This window comes from Aulonocara sp. 'chitande type north' Nkhata Bay, linkage group LG5 (genome assembly GCF_057382095.1).
Source record: "Aulonocara sp. 'chitande type north' Nkhata Bay isolate Kocher_YH1m ecotype deep benthic linkage group LG5, A_spYH_male_GT1.1, whole genome shotgun sequence".
NCBI lineage: Eukaryota > Metazoa > Chordata > Actinopteri > Cichliformes > Cichlidae > Aulonocara > Aulonocara sp. 'chitande type north' Nkhata Bay.
The window spans coordinates 28187681-28210661 of record NC_141348.1 but is presented as its reverse complement, the minus strand read 5'-3'; the positions used below and the strand labels follow the sequence as shown (position 1 = coordinate 28210661).

The window sequence follows — 22981 nt, the reverse complement described above, 5'->3', positions numbered from 1 at the left end:
GGCTTCCTCACACAGTCCAAAGACATGCTTGTTTAGATTAACTGGTGGTTCTAAATTTGCCAAAGGTTCAAAAGTGAGAATGAATGGCTGCATGTCTCTCTGTGTTGGCTCTATATGACAGACTGGTGATCATGCCCTATGACAGCTGCGACAGGCTACAGCTCCCCAGCGACTGTGAACTGGGTGTGTGGTTAAGAAAATGGATGTGTGGCAACTGCTGAAACACATCTGTTGCATTAACTGGTGAAGCAGAGCTATGACAGAGTGTGAATGAGAACTCTGCCACTGAAATGTTTTTTCCCTCCTAATTAACAAAAAGGTGCTTTAGAAAAAGTACGAGTTGTTGAGCTTCATCAGCTTCAAATCCAGATATTTCACAAGCCTCAACAGAGACGCATAAATCTATTAATGCTGCCTAGTGTACTGTAACACTATATTTTACCACAAACAGACAACAATGCAACAATGTGTTTTTCCTAAGATTTGAGTTGTCTGTGTCATCTTTTTGGTTTGTTTCTTCATTTTTTGCTCTTTATTCCAGATTTTTCTGGAGCTGTGTCACCCAGCAGTCACATTTTTTCAGCTGTCAGCATCTCCTCGATACTTTTTAGGGGTCTTGCATTGTGGAGTAGAATTGTCATTTGACATAATATTTTGAAATAAAACATAGTGAGTATATAATATCTATTTCGAGGCATGGCTTGAGCTCCAACCTTTAAATAAACAAACATACTGCCGTAGCAACTTCCAGCATCCCCTGGTGATATTTTTTTTGTCCTCTTGACGGTTCAGAGTAACAGGCCTCCAGCTGACAGGGGCCTCCATTTGACACTCCACTGAAGAAAAACAAAAAAAAAAAAACAGGGAACATGTAAAGGCTGTGGGTGTAGCGTCTGACTAACAAGGCCAAAAGGCAGAGAAATCTGTCATGATGACTGGTGTCTGAGTGCCCCACTTAACATTGAACTACCGGCAAACTTTTTTTTTCCAAGTACAACTTCTTGGAGAGATAATCGGTACTCCATCCACAGGTGAGTTTCCTACTCATCCATCACCTCCCAGTCATATATTCCTGAGTTTAAAAAAAGAACAGACTGCAGGCTAACAATCTTTCACTCCAGCTTGCATACCACCGAGCTGAGGCGAAAGCAATGGCCTTTTACTGAATTACCTTCCATTTAATCAATGACACTATGTCTGAGAAAATATCTCCAGGAGAATGGCAGGGGGACTCCTTATCCATCCTGCAGTGGCACTAATAGATAACACAAATCCATCACTGTGTCAAGATTTATCAGAATGTAAAAGGTATATAAATAAAAGGCTGAATGGAAGCAGCATTGTATGGATGAATTATCTCTGAAGCAGAGCAGAGAGAGGATGAAACTTTTAAAAGGAAATTATGCCACATCGCATATTTCGCTTTAGCCTAAAGACTTAGTGCAACTCTAAAGAAGAAGAAGCCAAAAAAGAGGATTAAGAAGAAAAAAACACTCCCTGGTTCGACTGTACATTGTTCACAGCATTGCTGAGGTTGGCAAAGTTTTCACAGCGTTGGCCTGGTTGTGCTAAGGGCAAGGGCGAGGATGAAAAGGCTCTGCAGTCACCCTGAACGGATTTCACACTAACATGTCAGAAACAGAGGCGCGTATGCACGTATGCAGGTATGAAAGAGTGCGAGGAAAAATTTTATTAATCTAAACCTGCAAACTAAAGTGAAATCTTTGAAATATTTTTGTTTTAAACAGAGAGGTCATGAATGTTTAATTTCTATATATAAAACTAATGATAAATCCTCAGTTGAGGAAACGTTAATTTATTTATTGGATGCTATAAAATTTGTAAAGGTTAATACTATAATTCTCTGCCTAGATTTAAAAAATAACAAAACTTCTACAAGAAGCTGAAAGATATTAAAAGTTCTGACATCATAACTTTAACAATTGTCACGTGACCAAGTATTGGTGCTTCTGACTCTGTAATTATATTATTTGACTATTGTCGTTCATAGTTTTGGTTTTCTATTCTTTTCCTGTATCCCACGTTTCATGTCTACTCACCCTTGTTCCCCACCTATGTTCCCCAGGTCTCCCCAGTTGCTGTGTTATGCTTGTATGTCCTGAGTCTGAGTTTCAGTCTGTTTGTTTCCTGTTTTATTTTGATAGTCCTTATCCAACGTCAGTGTATCTAGTTTTGCCTGCCCTCGTCTCATTATGTCTGATTTGTCCCAGCTGTGTTTCGACCTGTTCCCCGTCTGCTCATATTCCTGCCTGTGTATTATAGTTCTCAGTCTTCCCCTGCTTGTTGTCGTGTCGTACACCCTCTCCGTAATGTGTTTTCTCCTCTCGTGTTCCTGAGAATATTTTAGCTCCCAGTCCTGGTTTGTTTCTTTGCTCGAGTTTCTTAGTCTCCAGCTTCCAGTGCCCAGTTTAGTTTCGAGTTTTGCGATTGAGGTTTTGGTTTGTTTTGTAAAAGTCTATTTCCTATAAAGAGTTTTTCCCAGCAATAAAGCTGCGCTTGAAGTGTAACTTTCAGTTTCTGAGTCCTACGTTTGGGTCCTTCATCTTGGCTGCCACACAGCACTCGACATGACAAGAATGTCCTGTTGACAGTTTCCTTGAAACTTTGTTTTTGAGGTCAGATGTTTGAAAAGGTAAGGATTATACAGGAGTAGTTTAGAGTATGAGAGCGGTTTTGTATAGATACAGAAAAAATATTTAATTTTCTTCCACAAACTATGATATTTTAAGAATGTTAATTTCTGAAAAACAGCTCAGCAACACCCTGAAATCGTTCTGGTGAACACATAATAAAAAATTGGAAAGGGTGCTTAATTTTGATGCTTAGTTTTCTGTTATTATGAAGGAAATTCTATTGCCAATGTTTTATGGATATTAATATTCTGACTCCGGCCACTTTGATATGGTACTCCTTGCTAATACCAGGCTGTACCTCCTTTTACCATCAAAACCACCCTAAATCTTCATAGCATAGAGTTAGCAGTATGCTGGACACATTCCTCAGAGATTGTACCTCGCAAAGTGTATCTATGGGTATGACAATAATAAAAACTTTATTCATTCAGCCATTCATCTGTCTGCCCTGTGGAACCTGAAATCCTGCTGAACCTCACCACACTGAGCAGGTAAACATCCGCATGAGACTGTTTTGGTTTGTGAAAAGAAAAGTGACTCACTGTTACCTGTAACCAGTTATCTGTCCCAGCAGTGTTATCTTTCCACAGCACTGAAGAATAATTGTAGTTTCTTTTGATAACTTTGATCGGACAGGTGTCCACTAAGGATGTGTTTGACTTTAAGAGAAGAAGGAGGTTGTACCTGAGCATCCATGAGCAAGTGTCTCATCAGAGTCATAGACTTCCTCAAGGTATCCCTCTCTCCCGGCATGAAGGCCTCATCCTCATCAGTCAGGCTACAAGGTCGAGTGACCATGAACTGAGCAATCTGGTCATTCAGGCTGTTCAGAGACTGGACGGCTGCAAAAGAAGTTTAAAACAAATGTTGAAAATTCATACCACATGAAAACATTACAAACATTTTTTCAACTCCTCTCATGTAGGTCAAGAATCTCCTGAGTGTCTCGACAAGCTTGTTTGCATGCTCTCTCTCTCTAGTGGGATTTTCTGGATCAGACGTGTGTGATCTGAGACACTTCCTTCATCTATACGGTCATGGCTCTACTGTTCTCTTCAGAATAATCCCTCTTTTGGAGTAAAGGGGCATCATTAGGCTAAATCCATAACCAAGACAGAGACTCACATAGAGCCCATTACATAATCCATTCACCAGGGTTTTGTCGATTAGAAACAATGGCAATACAGCGGTTGCTTCACAGAGCTCTTTGGTCAGACCCTGTGGGTGGTTATAAAGAAAAGTATGATGAACACTGACGTTTCACTGAGACGGCCGTGTAAATTTAAGGCCAGCTGAGTGATAGATTACTTTTTCAGATGAACACTAATGGGAACCATTGCTGTACAAGACTTCCTCCTCAGACTGTTATTAAGCAGTTATTTATGTATCTGTTGTTTATATTTTACAGACTCATACTCCACAATTGTAGCCATTTCTATGCTCCTCAGATGATGATGATGATGGAGTCGTTTTATGTCTTGTCCTGTCTAGTCTTGTCTTTGTGTTAAGTCTGCGTTTTGTTTTGTTTTTTTATGTGTTCTGTTTGTTTGGTTCCTGTTTAATTTTGACATTCTCCGATCTTGTGTGCGCTATGGTCAGTTTTGCCTAGTAAGTTCCTCGGCCTTGCCTTCTCTATGTTTGTTGCATTTTGTAAAGCTGTTTTCAGTTTATTCCTCATTTTTCCGAGTCATTTTGGGTCCAACTAATTTCTGTCAGACAGCCAACCTTGAAAGAAACACCCTTAAACCATGTTTTGAGTGTTGATGTTGCATTGTTTGTCCACCAGAGGGACCCTGCAAATTTCCTGTTGGCAGCAAGTGTTTGGAACAAGACAAACAACAACCAGCTGATCTCAACAGAACAAGCAGCTGTATACAAAAAATATTTTTTGTGATAAATGAGATCATTTTTAACATGTATTGTTATATTATATCAGTAAGTACTGACTCATAAATAAAAGCACAAAACAAATGTTAACCTGTTTATCCTTCATGTGTCTGAAAAAAAATAATTGTCCAACATATTTTTAAATCACAAATATTGGTAATGAAAAACTCTATACGGGCTGGGCAGTGCTTAGAGGAATATGACTGTTAATCTGTCTGATCAACTTAATCTTGTACATTAAATTTATGAATATCAGGAAAAAGGAAAATGGTAAGCTTTGATTAACTAAAATCATCATTTAGCTCTATTTCTTGATTACCTACTACATGGTCAAAGACTACATCATTTTCTTCCTGTTTTTTCTTATGCTTCTCACCGTTCTTCAGTGAACCGGTTCAGTTCTGGTATTTGACTTTGACTGACAAACAAAAAAGCTGCCAGAAATTCTGATTTACATTTTATGACATTTTATCAACAAGACAATTAATCACTTGATTGCATGATAATCAAAATAATCACTACTTTCAGGCCTAATTGTAATTTTCTGTCAGTGAATAATCAACTAATGAGTTTTTACACACTGCGTAGTAATGTGAAACCATCGGGACTCCGAGTCGAGCATCGCTTTCTCTCTCATCCACACACCACTGAGCAGGCTAAGAGGTCAATCTGGGCAAGACTGACAGAGCGACTGATGACAGTCAAGGTCGACTTTTCAACAGAACTATCAAAGATTTATAGCCACACCTTGCAGCCTTCTCTTGAACCGTGGAAGCATAGCAAAGAGAGGCATGTTTACGAGCACACAGCAACCCTGCAGGCGACGTGGCGTACATCAAATGAGAGCGGGATGTGTGGGTGCAGGGGAGAAATAAAATGTTTATGGCAGAGGTTGATGACTGGATTCTAATTTCACATTCAACATTTACCAGGTGTACCTCTCTGCCCCAAAGATGGCCAAACACGCTGGGTAATGGCATGCTGCTGCTGAAAATGACACGCTGTCAAAATGGGATACGAACACACCCGCTTCCCCTCTCTACTCCACTTTCAATTTTTATTCAGCACATTCTAGCGCACACTGTGATAGATGATGGAGAAGACAGGTGGTTTTCTACGTTACTTTGATGAGACTGAATACGTCAACATACCACATTTATTTGAAATGCCACAGGTTTTGGCCAAAGGCATAAAGAAACAGAAATATATTAACACAAAACCCCACCAAGAAATATTGAATTTGAGATTTGTTCAGCCATTTGTAATAACTTATTGCCTCTCCCTTGTGAAATTACAAACGGCTGAATCTCATCTCCAGGCTGCTGACACCCTTGATCAATGCTTCTGACAGTGTTTCAGCTCTGATATGTACCTCTGAAAGTCTCTAACACTTTCACCTTTAATATTCTTATTGAAGCAAACCAGACAAGGCAGCAGCATATACACAAGAGCGCACCCCAGTCCTCTGCCAAGAATATGTAAGCGAGTCAATGCCAAGCCCTGTTTTCACATTGCTGATTGGATTCAATAGCAAGTGTAAGTATTCAGCATGGCCAGGCGAAGCCGAGCGTTTGTGACTATTTAAATAATGCAAAAAAGATGTCTGAAGAGGAATCTTAATGATGAAAAAAAAATCTGATTTTATTGAGAAATGTCCATTTCTATTAACAGTCTGGGCTCAAAGAACACATTTTTGTCCTTGTTTAGCACTTTTCCACTTATCTTTGTAGGTAAATTAAAAGAAATGTTGGGATGCTCTGTCAAATCTAAATAAAAATAAAATGAGATGATTTGCAAATCTCATAAAACCATTTGAAATTCACACCAGATCATAGAAAACACGTCAAATGTTTAAATGGAGAAAATGTACAATACAGGAGGAAAATGGAACAGGGCCATGTTTACCAGTCTGTAGCATCTCATCTTCTCTTAACAACAGTCTGTTAACATCTGTGAACTGAGGAGAGCAGCTGTTGGACTTTGGGGAGAGTAATGTTGTCCCATTATTCTTCATTTCACAATAGGCCAAATGTTTTCAGGTGGTTACGGGACTGGAATGCAGGCAGACCAGTTCAGCATCTAGACTGTGTTATTTCAACAACACAATGTTGCTGAAATATGCAAGACCTTTCCTGTAATGGAGACCAGGGGTTCCATCACCTCATTTGCATTGTTAGTAATTAATTGATTGGGAATTTAAAAAAAAAAGTATAATAAAGAAAACACACATTAGTTCTTATGAATTCTTTATTAGGTTTATTTAATGTAGGATTAAATTGACAGCTTGTAAAGGTGGAGAGACAAGGGGACTGGCCATCCTACCTGTCAGAAAAGAGCCAAAGTTAGAGCTGCTTACATTTAATTATTGGTCAGTAACCTAAGCCTCTTGCAGGATGTGGAGCAAAAGAATGAAAGCAGCTCAATTACCTGCTTTAGAGCTCCTGGAGCAGACCAGTGTGCCAGGTTAGGGGAGTATGGTTAAGAAGGGTTTTAATTTAGATAGTAACATGCGCCTTCTTTAGTAAAGTGCCAGTCCATGGATATATTTTATTCCAGTCTCGCGTCATATTATTGGAAGTAACCTATAACTGCCGGCCAAAACTGACATTTCCCAAAAAGAGACCTGGATGGCAGCATGTGTTTCTCTGAAACCTGTATTTTCCTTTCAGTATTGACAGTTCCTTTCCAGATGTGTAGGGTGCAGTTTTGGCAATTTTATTCATTAACATTGTACTTCTTATCATCAGGAGACATGCAGTCTTTTGATGTGAGAGCTAATAACAAGCTGTGTCCTCTCTAGTCTGGCGGACACAGGGTCCAAGTTTTCCAGACCTCCTTCTTCCTAGCGGTTTATATCCCGCGATGCAGGGTCCACTATTTTGCATGCCTTCCTCCACTTCTTCCTACCCAGGGCATCTTCTGGTGTAACATTCGCAGCCTTCATATCATCTTTGATTCGGTCCGTCCAGCGCTTTTTTGGTCTTCCTCGTGGCCTGTTTCCACCCAGATCTAATCGCTGGGCTGTCTTTGCAATGGAGTTCTTATCGCTACAGACAACATCGGTCAAGTCGTGTGAGACCCAGAGGCCACCTCAGCATCTTCATCTCCGTGGTGTGAAGGGCTTGTTCGTGTTTGGTCTTCGCTGGTCAGCACTCTGACCCATAGAGTGCCACTGGGCGCACAATCGACTTAAGATAGATTGGCATTCTCTTGTCGCATAAGACTCCACTGACCTGACGCCACTTCATCCATGCTGTGTTGACACAAAGTCTGGCATCTGGTAGTTTCGCAGTCCGAGGTGACAAAGGACCCGAGGTACTTGAATTGGGCAACTTTAGTCAGCGGCTTGCCGTTGATAGTGATGGTACTGTCGGTCTGGGGGCCGCATTCAAGGTACTCAGTCTTCTTGATGTTCAGGTGCATGCCGCTTTCGGAGAGCCGGTCTTTCCACGCTTGTGTTTGGGTTTGCAGGGTTAGGCAGTTTTCTGTTTCTGATAGGCACACATCATCTGCATACAGGAGGCTCCATGGATGTGGTGATTGCAGATCAGCTATCGCGGTGTCCATACAGAGGGTGAACAGCAGGGGCGAGAGGGCCGAGCCCTGGTGGATGCCAACGGGAAGACTGGTGATGTTCCTACTGAACATCGAAGTCCATTTCACATAAGCTTCCGGGGCACCATGAGTTCGTAGTGATCGCCAAATGAGCTTGTGGGGGACCCAATCGAATGCCTTTTCCAGATCCTGTAATTATTTACTTTTTAGCATCAGTTACTTTTCCAGCCTTTTGCTGGGAAGTGTTGCTGCCATCAAATTCCAATTTTTTTTTCCATGAAATAGAAAAATATCTTAGTTTAAACATTTGATATGTCTTCTGGTTTCCATTATGGATCTGTTTTAATTACATTTTACACAGTGTCCTAACTTAAAGGTTGTAATATCAAAAATAGTAGGCAAAATTCTATTATTTTCCCAAATATTAATTGCTGTTTATTTTATTAATCCCAATTTTTTCCCTGTTTCTTCTCATTTTTTGGTTTATTTTTATTTTTTAATTTCGATTTTCTTAAATGTCTTCTGTTTCCACATGCAGATGATATGCTGTCATTTAATAAATGTCATAAGATTAACATTTTGCCTATAGGGTGAGAAAAATCGAGTGCAAAGATTGATCACACATGCCTTTCTCCAACTCCACCAGTGATAGGGGCCCACAGAGGTAATGAGCTATATCACGCAGGTCCACATCAGCATTTTGCTTGTTTGTCTGCAATGATATGTAAATAAGTGAAGGCACTATTTAAAAAAAAAAAACAGAAAAATCATGTGTGAAACACAGTCTTTCATTTCTTCCCGGGTGTATTTTATGGTTAAAAACTTTACGAAACACTTTGGAAAACTCATTGCATTTGCATGATTGGGTTATTTATTTCTGATTGAAAAATATTCAGATACAATCATTTAAATCAGAAGGATATTGTATATTTTGCGACGCACACTCTCACATGCAGGTGGCCCAGCGCTGCTGGTGACTGTGAGATGTGGACAGCTCATTACAATCTTTGTAGCCACCCACGGGAGCAAAAACAACATCAACAATGAACTCTAATGAGGCATGTTGGTGTTTTGTCAGCCGCTACAGTCTTTGTGAAAGGAGAATATAATATGCATATGAAAAAAAAGAAACAGTCATAAAATGATGTCCCCACTCTGGGGAAAAAGAGTGGGGACATCACAAAATATGAAAAGAGAGTTTCTATAATGCAGATATCTACAGGAAAATGTATTCAAATGAGTTCAGTCAGCTGTCCCACCAGGAACAGTGATGAAAAAATATGAAAACAACCCTTTTGCTTCTGCTTGCTTTGGAGACCACTGGTTACCAGTCAGGCAGCCTCTGCCAAGACAATTTGAGGAAGCTCCAAAAAATGTCACATTTCGATCCCAAAAGGCCGAAATCAGATGAAAGGAAGTCTGTAGGAATCCAAGTCAATCCCAAGTGAGCGCGCTCAGCTGCGATTCAATTACACCAATGCCAGATAAATACACAACACAATCTTGCTGAGGGACAAAAGCCTGCATTGAACACAGACCCAGGGAATAGCAGTATCTCCCGCAGTCAGGATGAGAGCTAGCAAATTTTAAAAAACATATTACTGTGAAGTTAATTGTTAATTTGGACAGCAGTGCACAAAAGTTTGCTTTGCATACAAATAACTGAACCCCTGTCTGTATCTAGCCTGTAATTTTCTTGCCTCACTGTACTGCATTACTATCCAGTTTCCCCGCTGACTGTGCAATATAATACCCCAGAGAAACTGGAAACTCCAAAGACAAAGATAAGGATACAGTGTCTCTCCAAATCAGGTGGTTGTGTAGCTCGATGAGAACAGCATTTATTTGTGAAAAGTTAGTGCAGTCTTGCAAAAAAAATTTGGAGGACAACCTCTGCGCTGTCTTGCAAGTCTATCCCATTGCACTTTGAAAGAAACAACAGGACCTGGTTTGTTAATTTTCTCACTGACCCCTGCCAGGACACGCTGCGTCTGTGACTGAGTGCAAAGCTGGAGTGATTTTAGATGTGACGATCGTGGCTGTAACATTTTTCTTTTTTATTAATTTAATGCTGACAGTATGCAGTGTTAGCGTATACCTTCAGGATTAAGCTGGCTAAGCTATTGAATCTACTGTATGTTGGTGACACATCACTGAGAGAAGCATCCAAGGACCAAACTATACATGTCCACACATGATGTAGGAGGTCTGAGGGTCCTCCCTCAACACATTTTGATTTCTTGCATTCATTTGTTGCATTCTGGTGAATTTTAACCTCGGCCACAGACCTTTTTTTTGCAGCGTTTGCATGCATATATGAGTGTCATTCACGTTCTTACACGACAGCTCAAAAAGTTTGAATGAATGCTGATCAAGCTTTGTAGGGGTGTGAAGTGGGGTCTTGTTACTTAGTTTTAGATCCACCAAGGTCTTCAAGGTCAGCTTCATGACTACTGGTTGAAAATTGACAAATAGTCTTAGACAGTACTGTATAAAGATTTAAAATGTGTCAAATTTGACCTTAGACCTCACCTTCAAGGTCAAAGTGATAATGATGCTGTGCAGAGCTGTTTAAATGTGGTGTTAAAGCTATTTTTCTTACTGCCATTGTTTATACTGATGACACAGAGGCATATAGGGAACAATACATGGGGATTATAAAAATCACGTTATTCTATTATGACTTTGTTATGTACATTACACTAACAGGTTATACCAATTTAAATACATTTACATGTTCCTGAATAAGTACTAAAATTGGGAACAAAATAAAGTTTATCCACATGATATTCATTCCTAAATATTTAAACAAATGTACTAAACAATTAAATCATGTACTATATCCACATAAATAAAAAATGTCAGGTATATTAATGTTTTAACAGGCCAAATAACAAAAGTCTGCACTTTGCACTTACTGTACTTACAATACTGTTCTCTTAAAAGTAAACACTTCCCAGAGCTTCATTTATGTACAGGAAATCACAAAAATCATCCACAGGGCAGCAAAAAAACATGAATTCAAATATGATGCAGCGAGACTCTCAGGCATTCTGGATTGATTACGAATCATTTAACATAATCCCTGAGTAAACACGGATATACAGGCACAAATTACTTTTCGATCCTCTGTCCTGTTTCATTGGTTTCATCAAGTGTCGGAGCGAGAGGGCTAAGACTACTTTTGTGTGTTTTGTTTGAGGAAACTGACCTGCTTGAATGTCTGCGTGTTACCTGTTTTTGCTCACATAAGGAGTTGTGGAAGGGATACATGTCCCATGCATCCCCACTGAAATTTACACCTGCACATCACCAACAGGTACATTATATTCATTCATCCACAGTTTCTCTCATCACTGCAGGAGAAGCAACTGCAGCTGTGCTCACAGCCAGCAGCTGGATACCATCTGAGATCAGCCTCTTAATGTGGGTAATAGGTACTAAATGCACCATGTAAACTGTCACATCATCTCTCCTTTACAGATACCTGCTTATCTATATTATAACTGCACTAGACCAACACACCAGATGTTCATTTAGGCTAAACGTAAAATTAACCATATCATTTTAATTCCAAAGTCTGAGTATTAACTTGAATGGGTTGAGAACTGTGCAGGACATTTAATCCTTTTAACATGTAACACATTTTAACATCCAAAGCTTTGTGTTTGAAAGTAATTCGTCACTAGATACACATGAATTCAAACAAGAGCATCATATTTAATATTTTACAGGAAATCCTTTTACCTTCACACACTTCAGCTCTTTGATGTCATGATGTTTTTCTGCCTTTGCTCTTTTTTTCAGCTAGTAGGACATCATTCTTCCTCAAAACAGCTTTTTTTGGGGCTTGGCATTGATTAGCACCTTGATTTGAAATTTTTATGAAGAAATAATCTTTTGTTTTGTCGACTGGCAAACATTTCTATTGACAGTGCTGTGAAAAAGTATTTTCCCTCTAGATCATAGGTGTCAAACTCTGGCCCGCGGGCCAAATTTGGCCCGCAGCCTAATTACATTTGGCCCGCGAAGCCATACCAAATTATTATTGGAGCAGGCCTACTGGTATTATACAGCTAATATATATATTGTTTAGAATTAAGCTTTGCTTGTTCCATATTCAGTTTTTCAGCAAAACTTGTTTGAGTCCATAAGAAAAGATTCATTCTTATATTTAAAGGAAGATTTGTTTTTTCAATAAATATTAACGTTAGCCCGCGACTTTGTTCCAGTTTTGAATTTTGGCCCACTGTGTATTTGAGTTTGACACCCCTGCTCTAGATCATTAAGCAAATTTTGATAATAGACAAGGATAACCATAATAAATACAAAATGGAAAATGTTTTTATGTTTTTAAATACAGTTTTAAAATGATGACTTTGTGAAAAAAAGCAAGCCAAACCTACTTGGCCCTATGCAGAAAAAAAATTTTGACTCGCGCAGTCACTGCAGATTGTAGGCCTGTGCTCATTGGTCCACGTGCTGACATTAGGCTATTTGCTTTTTGGGCAAGCCTTTGACACACCAATGAACCGCTAACATTGAATCAACACAGAGAAACACTGGCAAACCTTTGATATCGCTGATGAGGCGAAAGCCCAATTTGAAACCTTTTAATCAAGGAACCATATATTACATTTAATACTTCAATGTCAATAAAAAGCATGTAATCCAGAGTTAGTGATTTCCAATTTTTTATGCTGGGCAGAGAATTAATTTACACTAGTTTATTTACAGTCTTAGGGCAAGTGTCTGTCATTTTGGGCAAATTTGTGAAAATGGTAGATTTGCTATGGAGCGTCACCAGGGAAATCACATGGGTTCTGTATTTTATTATCATTGGTTTTAGTACTATAATTATTATTATTATTATTAGTTGTTGTTGTTGTTTTTGTTACATTCCCACAGAACTGAAACCCTAAAGAATGAGGAAAAACTGCTGGATCAGGCAGAATGGCAGCTGTCTACGTCACGTCCCTCATTTCTGCATCTCACTCTCATCTCCACAGTTCCTGCAGCGCAGCAGTCACGTTTGGCTCGTTTAGATAATGAGCTGCATCTAATGCAATCAGATCTGGATGAAGATAAAGAGTAAATTTAATAAGCTCCAGAAAAAAAAATTGCCTTGTCTATTGTTGATATGCTGTATCCTGTTTTACTGTAGTTCAAATGCATCATAACTGGTGGTTGATGAACAAACATATATATGTGGAAAAAAGAAGATCTGAATAGTATTTGTATTGCTAATAAGTCTCACGATGAAAGGCCTTTAGTGTTTGACACTAATAGCATAAACATCTAATAAAATTAATATAGTGTATGATCTAATAACACGAGAAGGAGTGGCAGTTCTTTGATTTGTTTACTTTTTCACAGTTAAAATTGTTAAAAAGTAGATGCACAACAAGGCTCCACCTTTGGCATCAACATCAACAACAGGGAGGCTGTAGCCCCATCACAGCAGGAGCATATAAGCAGGAGCATATAAGATAAGATAAGATAACTCTTTATTGTCATTGCACAGTCATACATAGTACAGTAGTACAATGAAATTGGAATTGGATATCCTTTTTACCTGTTTAGGGAGAATCATGGACACCAGTTAACTTCTGATGGGCAGAACAGGCAAATAGTAAACGGTTTCCCTGATCCTGAAACATTTTTGGAGCTGAGGATATTTGGTAAATGGACTGATTGTTATACAGCACTGTTCTACTCTACTAGAGCACTCAGAGCACTCAAAGTGCTTTCTATCTAACACATTCAGATGAAGGCATTAAAGAGCAACTTGGGGTTCAGTATCTTGCAAAAGTATACTTTGACATGCAAATGTAGCAGCCAGGAATCAAAACACCAAAGTGCTGATTATTAGATTACCTGCTTTAGGTCCTGGGTGTGAAATCTATACCCCTCTATGATTCTGAAAGATGGATACATTCATCAACAGCAGCCTGCACAAGATCCTGCATATCCAGCAGCTAGAGAAGATCACCAAAGAGGAACAAGAACAAAGCAGAAACAAATAGCCACAATGATCCTGAGAAGAAAGTGGAGTTTTAGTAGCCACGATCTTGGGAAGTATACTAATGAAATCAGGTCTTGACTTGGAATCCACAGGGAACGAGCAACAGGAGAAAGCTCAGGAACACCACATCTCTCAGGAGAAACGAGAGCTCTGGAGAAGACTGCTCAGTAGCCTATTGAAGCTTGTTTCCACGGATGAAAAAACAAAACAAAAACAAACTAGCATCCATAAGTTAAAATCTTGAGTTATTTTTTCAAAATTTAGTAACTTAGTAAATCATAATTATTTTCCCAATTTTTAAGTTATTTCCTTGGACGTTTGTATTAGGAAGTCAAACATTTGAGATACCTAACTCAAAATTCTAAAATAATAACCTGAAATTTTGACTCATGGATGGGTAAAAAAAACAAAAAATCCATGGCTGAAGCAAGCTTCCATAGCTCGGAGTGGGGTGGGCTGGCAGGGAGAAATCAACGGCCTGTCCTCTTCATGGGGTAAAGAGGCACAGGAGACGTGACTGAGTTTCGTGCCCATGAGGTCTTTAACTCGCTTCAGCTCTTGGAGTTTGAGGAGGCTTTGGAGAGGAACTTTAAATTCGCCTCAAGGTATTCATAGCAAGCTGTGACTCAAGATGGGAAAACAGTACTTAGCTTAGTCATTGCACAGCCAGGGAAGAACACTGTAGGCTCAGAGTTTGTATAATCTCAGGCGGTGAATTGTCAGGCAGTTTGAGAAGCTAATGAACCTGACCATCAGGTTGTTGGTGGAAGAAGCAAAGTCTGAAGACGTGCCCACTACCCAGGCAGCGTTCCTGAAGGCAGTACAGACACTAGAGGCTGACTGTGATGCTGGCTCCCGTTTTCAAAAAGGGAGATTACTCGTTATAAAGTTGTCTGTGTTTGAAAACTCTGGTTTCTCTGCCTTTTTCAAGATAAAATGGTTCTGTTCATTTCACCAACGTGACCTTCAAGGTGCACCGATGTGTATTTAAGCTGAATGTGTACACAGCCAGGATGAGGATTTGAGTGTACGATTTGCAGTAGATGTCTGTCTCTTGGCTGAGAGAAGAGTTGCCGCCCCAAGAGAAGGAGTATCGAGATTGGAAAATAAGTGGAAAATGAGATGGAAAGTTGTCAACAGTAATGTGGGCATTGTACCAGATTGTTGTGGTGGAGAGAGAGCGGTACTATTAATTGATGAATCCTAAAAAGGGCTGCAGGTGTACATGTGAGTGTGAGTGTCTGCCTGTTTCTGTGTGAGCCGTGTGATGCACCTCGACAACCTCTCCAGAGTGTGCCCAGCCCTTTGTCCACTGTTAACAGGGATACTGTAGGCTCCAGAGGCCCTATGACCCTAACTGGATAAGTATTTAATGGACAAAGGACAGCTGAGGCTGATGGGAATGTACTGCAATTCGTTTTGCAAGCATTTAGTCATAAATGACTCGTTACATCAGCTTTCTCTAAATAAAGGAAACACACATCACAACCTGTAAATATTAAGCTTAGAGATGTATGCAGAGATGCAAGTGTTAATTCCCAATGCTCCCATAATTCAATCATGTGCAAATCTGCAAACTGCTACTGGGGCTGCTAATGAAATAAACACATCCTCACTCAAATAGGTTCTTAATTTTCCTCTCTGCTATTCCGAGCATTAAACAAATGAAAACTGGTACAGGTAAGACAGTAAAGATCTCAAGGGCAGCCTGAAGGAAAACATCTTCACAATGAAGCCTCGAGGGTAGAAAGGTTTCCAGCGTTCCCTGTAGATTCCCCACACTGCACTAAGAAGCACAAATCCTTCCCTGGAAACTAGAAACTGGTATTTTTATAACTTAGAGTAGTTTTGTTGGTCAAATTAAGCATTCAGCTGCTTCCAGAGTCTGTTTACAGATCTCCTTCAGTTTATTCTTAGCAGGGCATACTCATTAACTCCAAGACAGGCACACATAAATCAAATGACCATCAGAGTACAAAATGCCAAACACTGCAAGGAAGTGAATACTGTAATCACCTCTTAAGACCGCCTACAGTAGCTTATGAGAAATAAGAGGCTGAACCCTATTCTCCATACATGTTAAAGCAGAGTATTTGGCTAAAGGTATTAGGTCAATGAAACAATGCAGCAATGTCTTAATGTAGCATTAAAATCTGTGAGAGCTGCCTCATTTCAAGTTATACTGAAGGTGTTTGGTTGAGGTGAAGGGTCTGTGCAGGAAGCACCAGTCCTTGAACCAGGACGTGGTTCATGTTTAGATGGGAAAAATGTCCTCAGTTGTTTCAATGAATTTATACAATAATCTTATTGCAATAATGCTGTCAGAAAAGAGCAATTTTTAGCAAAACGGACTGAGGAAAAAAAGCTAGCAATATCAAAATAATGTAAGCAGAAGCAAGAGCAAAAATGACATTTCAGACCGGGAACCATAATATGAGTCCTGATTCCAGCCTTTTTTTTTTTTTGGTGTGTGTGTCATTCAATCCCCGCGTCGTTCTCCTCTCATTTACTGTCCTGTCTCTGCTGTCTGCTCTTTAATTAAGGCATAAAAATGTCAGCATTAAGGTAATTTTCTCAGACTTCCAAAGCTGGCTCCAAAACCACATAAGACTCAATAAAATTTAAAGGCTGAGAATCATGCAGAGTAAACTGGCCTCGAGAGTTTCCTTACAAGAGAAATGAATGGTAAATGGCCTGCATTTGTATAGCGCTTTTCTAGTCCCTAAGGACCCCAAAGCGCTTCACACTACATTCAGTCATTCACCCATTCACACACACATTCACACACTGGCGATGGCAAGCTACGTTGTAGCCACAGCTGCCCTGGGGCGCACTGACAGAGGCGAGGCTGCCGGACACTGGCGCCACCGTGCCCTCTGACCACCACCAGTAGGCAAACATGGGGTTAGTATCTTGCCCAAGGATATTTGGCATGCAGCCAGGAGGCAGCCTGGGATCGAACCACCGACCTTCTGATTAGTGGCTGATCTGCTCTGCCACCTGAGCTACAGCCACCCCACACCTGAAGACCCAAACCTGAAAATAAATCAAAAACTGGAGATACAGGAATGTCATGCTGGGCTAAACTGGGAAGATTAGTTCAGATGGCTTCTCACAGAAATCTTAAACCCTTTAGATTATAATGCAATGCCCAATTTGCATATCTGAAAAGACCAGCAACTGGCTAACAGATCAAACACGTCTGAAAACTTGGGATATTGTAAAGGCTTCAGTCCCGATCATCTGCCAGAGTATCTTCCGAAGCAGCTGTGCACTCAGGAATAGTCAGGTGAGGTAAAGAAAAAATAAAAACCTCTCCAACTCTTTAAGAAATCTGAATGCCACTGTGATAACTGCTTCTACATTTGAGGACGAGGCTCTAGTGTGGAAGCCGAAACTGCAGGAGGGATTTCTTTTTGCCCACAGCAACATTGCCACCACCTGGCGGCTTTGACGCATGCTGCAAAAAGTAGGACGAAAACCTGCCTCAGCTGTCTCACTGACAGTGACCTGTGAGCATTTTCTTTTTTTCTTATTCTTCTTGTAAAAGTGAAGTGTTTAAAAACACTCACGAGACGCTCAAACAAGGTCATGAAGTTATCCCGGCGATACAAATCCCAAACTAAAAAGCCTCAAATGTCAAATGATTTATTAAAGCCATTTTTTTTGCCTTTAATCTGCACATATTAGACTATGTATTAAGCACGTATTAGAAAAAAAGGTTATTTCTGATCTCACCACTGATGCATAATTAAAATATGGTGCTTAGTTTAATTATACAGAAAGCTCGCTATGTTGTGGAAAAAATGGGTAAAGGGCCCTCCGCTGACTTTTGCATAACTTTGATCAGTGTGCCACCTAGTGAGGAGTACAACAGACCAGCACTGAGCAATGTGGGTTTCTCTTTTCTTCCTTTGAGTCAAAGACTTTAGTAAAACAAACCTCAGCGGGAGTGTCAAGCCGTCGGATGAACATAAAAGCCTCAGATGGCCCTTTGATAATCTGCCTCAGGCCACCTCTTCAACACCTCATGAAACCACTCGGAGGATCGTGGCTCTCATTCAAATCCTTCCACTTGGGAACTCACACACGTGGGGGTCACACACAGGTAATTAATTTACAGATAACGAACGGTGCTCACTAAAATCTGGTAAACGGTCTCTGTTATGGTGAAGAGAACAAGTAGCTATGAGCTTATGTGTGTTCTCAAGTTGGGGGTTAAAGATGAATTGGTTTCGGCATCCTTAATAAGGCAAAAGCAGCAGAGAAAGAGAGTGAAATCTTGTATAAATAGTGTATAAATTAAAGCGCTTCTCTTATATAATACACTTTGTTGTTGCGCAGTGCACTCCAGGTGGTTCTGTGTTTTGATTTATTTTATCAGTGCACCTACTTCACTGCACTGTGCCTCTTCTAGTTGTACATCGGCTGGAAACTTCATACCCAAAATCACTCAAGCACATGTCGTTTTCAGCTGTGTAGGTGGAGAAAAATGGCATAAGAGACCGTCGCAGCAGCAGCAGCGGAGGCACAGCAGCTGCAGAGAACAACAAAAGCACACTTTAAACCAATAAATCACTGCATCTGCATTGTGATTGTTGTTGGAGAAACTTTTCCCTCTTTGCAAGACAGGTCTCAGTGTGAACCTCGTCAGTAATGTTTTGGTAGCTGAAAAAGTTCCCCAGCTGTGCTGCGAGTATCACAACACAATGCGGCAGGAGCTAGAAAGACACCACACAAAATGGACCCAGGAAAGCAAGGTGAGTCACTTTGAAACTGCTGCTTTCAGTAGAAAGTTTCCAAGCAAGAAAACAAGCTTAAGGAGAAACTTTGAAGATGCAACTGGCAGACAGAAGAGAAGAAACTCTTGCATCGGCTGAGATATGGAGGGGAAATCGGGATCCTCTCGTCTTTTTACAGTCGGGGTAAACATTGCTTGTTAGAGCAGACCTGTGAGAGCTCAAACATGACATTTCAAAATCCAAAGCTGCACGCAGGAGTACTTTCGAAAAGCTGGAGCTACAGGCAGCACCAGTGACAAGGCTGCCTCCAATTAGGACTGTTTGTGAGAAAGTGTCTGAACCCGTCTCGCAGGGCAGATGAAAGTGGGTCAGAGCCACATATCTTTGTGGCACTGCACAATGGCAGGTAGCACACACAACTCACCAACTTGAAGTACGACAGATGGGGATTAAATATCTGAACTCGGAATTTGCTCTTACATGGGGGTGACAGTTCTGAATCCATTATCGGTATCAGCCACTTTGATGCTCAAAATTCAATTTCAAAACAGGTTTCTATTAGGAGATGAGCCACTCTGACTGTAGACTGCAGGTAATACTGCTATCATTCATTAACGCGTTTCAGCGCACGTAAACAACTCGGAGAGTTCAAAGGCACATAAGCTCAACATTTTTACCAAGTTAGACATTCCTGTGTGGGGAAAACTGTTGCCAGCACATCTCGTGGGCTTTTTCACTTCCCTCTCACATCAAAAAACGTGTACGTTCTGCATATTCACATGGCTGCTACTCGTGAGCTTGGAGAGGAGAGAGCTGAGCGCTGTTTAATGATGCTGAGCATGTCTCTTCAAGTGCACATCTGTGGAGGACAGCTTGACCGAAATGACATCAGAATTGTGGTGCAGAAACCATTTGACATAATTGCTGATCCATAACTAAGAGGAAGCCTCTGATTCCTAATATGTGTTCAGCATCTCTGATCTTGCCTCTGTCCATATGTTTGGTAGCAAGAAGAGGGACAAAGTAAGTGGTTTAAACAAACTGATCTTAAGAGACTGTGCTATAAAGGTCACGTTGGGTTGCATTTTTGCATTTGCAAGTCCTGTTTTAAGATATCACTGCAGTGTTCATTGTCTTTGGTTTACATGTGCAGTTTTAGTTTTCTAGACATACTAGTACTGTGTAAACGTCTTGAGTCACCACTCATTTCTTTATATTTTCCTTTCAAAGACCCAGACACTCTTGTAGGTTTCTAAAGTGGTCTTAAGGAACAGTTCTCCATCCTTTCTGAAGGTCTTTCAGAGTTTTTCTTTGGACATTGGCTACTTTTTCATTCATTTTCAGTGCAGTACTTGTACCTGACTGTTTTCTGAATAATTCTTTTGTTTGTTTAGCCACTTGACACTGACCTATGAATCATTCAAGCATAAAAAAGGCACCTAACTCAAGGTATGAACCAGTATTGTGTCTACGTATAATTTTAATTTTAATTGTAATTTTGCACCAAAAAGGTGATTCCAAAGAGTTAATACTTGGCATATCTTTCCAATGTGTGCAATGTGTCGTTAAACATTTTGGTGAAACAGAACAAGAGCACAAAAGAAGATGTGGCAAAGCTGAAAAACTATCTGCAGCACATGAACAGTATCTGAAAGAAACGGGGGAAAAATCCAGGGAAGACCTGATGAAGGATCTGTGAGTGGCAGTGGATCCATCTAGCGTTCACTGAAGCTTCATCAGACATGATCTCAGTTTAAGGGCGGCTGTCAAGAAGCCATTCTTAACGAAGGAAAACAGGGCTGAGGTACGCCCCATTACACAAGAACTCAACTGAAAGTCTGTGGCAACGGGTCTTATGGAGTGATGATAGTAGTTTTTTTCAAATAGTTTTTTCATAGCATGAACACAGGAGGTACAACAGTGAGTTGTCAGCCAGTAGTGTTGCAGATTTTTAAAAATTGATGGACCTATGAATGCAGAAAGGTACCATCAGTTTTAATACCATCTGGAAAGTGTCTGATTGGCAAGAGCTTCATTTTTCATCATGACAATATCCCAAATTCACTGCCAATGCAGTAAAAGCATACCTGGACATAAAAACACAAAATCGAATACTATCAGTCATGAATCGGCCTCACCAGAGCCCTGACTTCAACATAACTGAAGAAGAGTGGGATCATCCAAAAGGCATTCCAAAGAAGAACACTGTGCCTAATTCCTATTATTCCAGCTAAATAAGAAGGGTGACTAAAGATTGTTTCCCCTTTGCATATGAATAAATATCTCAGAATTAAGAAAACGTGCTATCAAGAATTGAACGCCAAAGCTGCAACTACTAATCAAATAAGTAATTAGTCTATTGACAGCCTAACGTTCACATCTGAAATGGCTATAAAAGTCAAAGATTTTTGGTGGCTAACAAAGGTCAAAGGTGAAGCCTGTGGAGTGGTGTTATTTTCCCCACTGGATGTCACAGTGGTGAGGAATCACAGATGCACTGTGATACCACAAATGTTTACATGATCACACATAATTTTTTTAATTTTTACCAGTGTTTTTTGAATGATTTACCTTCACTTCTCTGCTTCAATCTGAGAAAGATACAAGTTAGAACGGACAGCTCTGCAGAGTCATGCAGAAATCACCCAGGACCTTTATAAGAAGATTACGTGTCTTACGTGGCCGGCTAATGTAGCACAGGCCACATGTGTGACTCTCACAGACATTAAGACATATTATCCAGGGGCATGTGTAGAAAGCAGGCACTGAGCCTGATATCACTGTGGTGGCGGACACGGAGACGCGCTATTCGACAAACGTGCACACACTCTCCATTTCACAGCCGTCATGTAAACTCTGTCCCACAGTGTAATGGTGTTTCACAATGAGAGCTGCTTATCGCGAGCTCTGCAAAAGTGAACCCGACTCCTTTCTTTGAGCCACACTTTGTAGACATCTTAAGAAACTGTTGGCATTGAAAATGCTGCTCCTTCCTAAATTGGTGGCAAATCACATGTACAGTGGAGCGTCTCAGCTCAGGAGAATATCGGATTAACAAGGCGTAGGCTCCAATGGTTCTTCTCATTAGTGTTTACAGTGTCAAAACATCACTGAACCCTCTGAAAGTTACCAAAAAGTGCTACTTTTTCTCAGCGGTGACGACAGAAACTAAAGCCTCTTTTTAGTAGAGAAAAGCTCCCAGATGTTGCATGTTGTAAATTTCTGATCACATGCCGGGAGCGAATCCAGTGAAAACTGTCTTTAGCACAGATATACATGCAGTATGCAGTGTCACTCCCATCCTTTAATGGCGTGCCCTGCATGTTAAAGAGAGGAACCCGGGAGAATCGGCTATATTTCATCACCACAGGAGCGCCTGCACTAACTAGTGATGCATATTTATACAGACTCAGAGCACACCAGATTCTTCTTTTGGCCGACGGTGCTGTGAGTGCCGGGGAGTGGGAAGCCTAAATGGAAAAGGTTAGTATTTGCTGAGACGACCCCTGCCTGAACTCGCAACCTTTTCTTCTGTATACTGTGTATTTGTATGTAGAGGTGGGTGGATCGCTCCATATATTGATAATATTGATACAAATGCTGGTAATGGTATCAATAATAGGATCAATGCCTGGTTTCTAGCATCTAAGTTCAGTATATAACCCACTTATTTATTTTACTTTATTTTATTTTAGGAAATGTACACTATGAAAAATACCTTAACATTTTTGTGTTAATTGTCACGTCTATTTTATTTTTAGCCTATAACACATTTAAACAACAGAAGCTGACCCAAAGTGCTTTAGAGACAGCCACATCTACACTAAAGTTATCCAAAATACATATATATATGTACATATATTTATTAGTTTCAGATGTAGCCATTCTTGTATTTTGCTTGTTTACATTATTGTATTTTGCACAACTCTGTTGCTTGTGAAGCTCGCACACAAGAATTTCACTCACATGTGCTGTACCAATGTACCTGCACATGTGATGTGACAATAAAAGTGATTTGATTTGATTTGATACCAAGTTTCAAAATACATGAAAAACTGAAAGGTGTGTTTTTATTGTGTTAAATTGTTATTCTTAAGTAAAAAGCATAAATTGCAAAT

General features: G+C 40.1%; 1 protein-coding gene and 1 long non-coding RNA gene across 3 annotated transcripts in view; one reads left to right on the top strand and one right to left on the bottom strand.

Annotated features, from left to right (window-relative positions):
- kaznb (kazrin, periplakin interacting protein b) overlaps nucleotides 1–22981 on the bottom strand; it is a 139724-nt gene that overhangs the window by 106130 nt on the left and 10613 nt on the right. For both annotated transcript variants that reach the window (XM_086292721.1, XM_086292720.1), the window contains exon 2: nucleotides 3339–3496. In XM_086292721.1, the coding sequence (XP_086148847.1) occupies nucleotides 3339–3496 (158 nt within the window). The remainder of the gene's footprint in view (nucleotides 1–3338; nucleotides 3497–22981) is intronic.
- Nucleotides 2303–4625, top strand: LOC147330854 (uncharacterized). The gene is made up of 3 exons (XR_015129116.1): nucleotides 2303–2653; nucleotides 3086–3145; nucleotides 3291–4625. It is a non-coding gene; the product is annotated as an uncharacterized LOC147330854 (long non-coding RNA).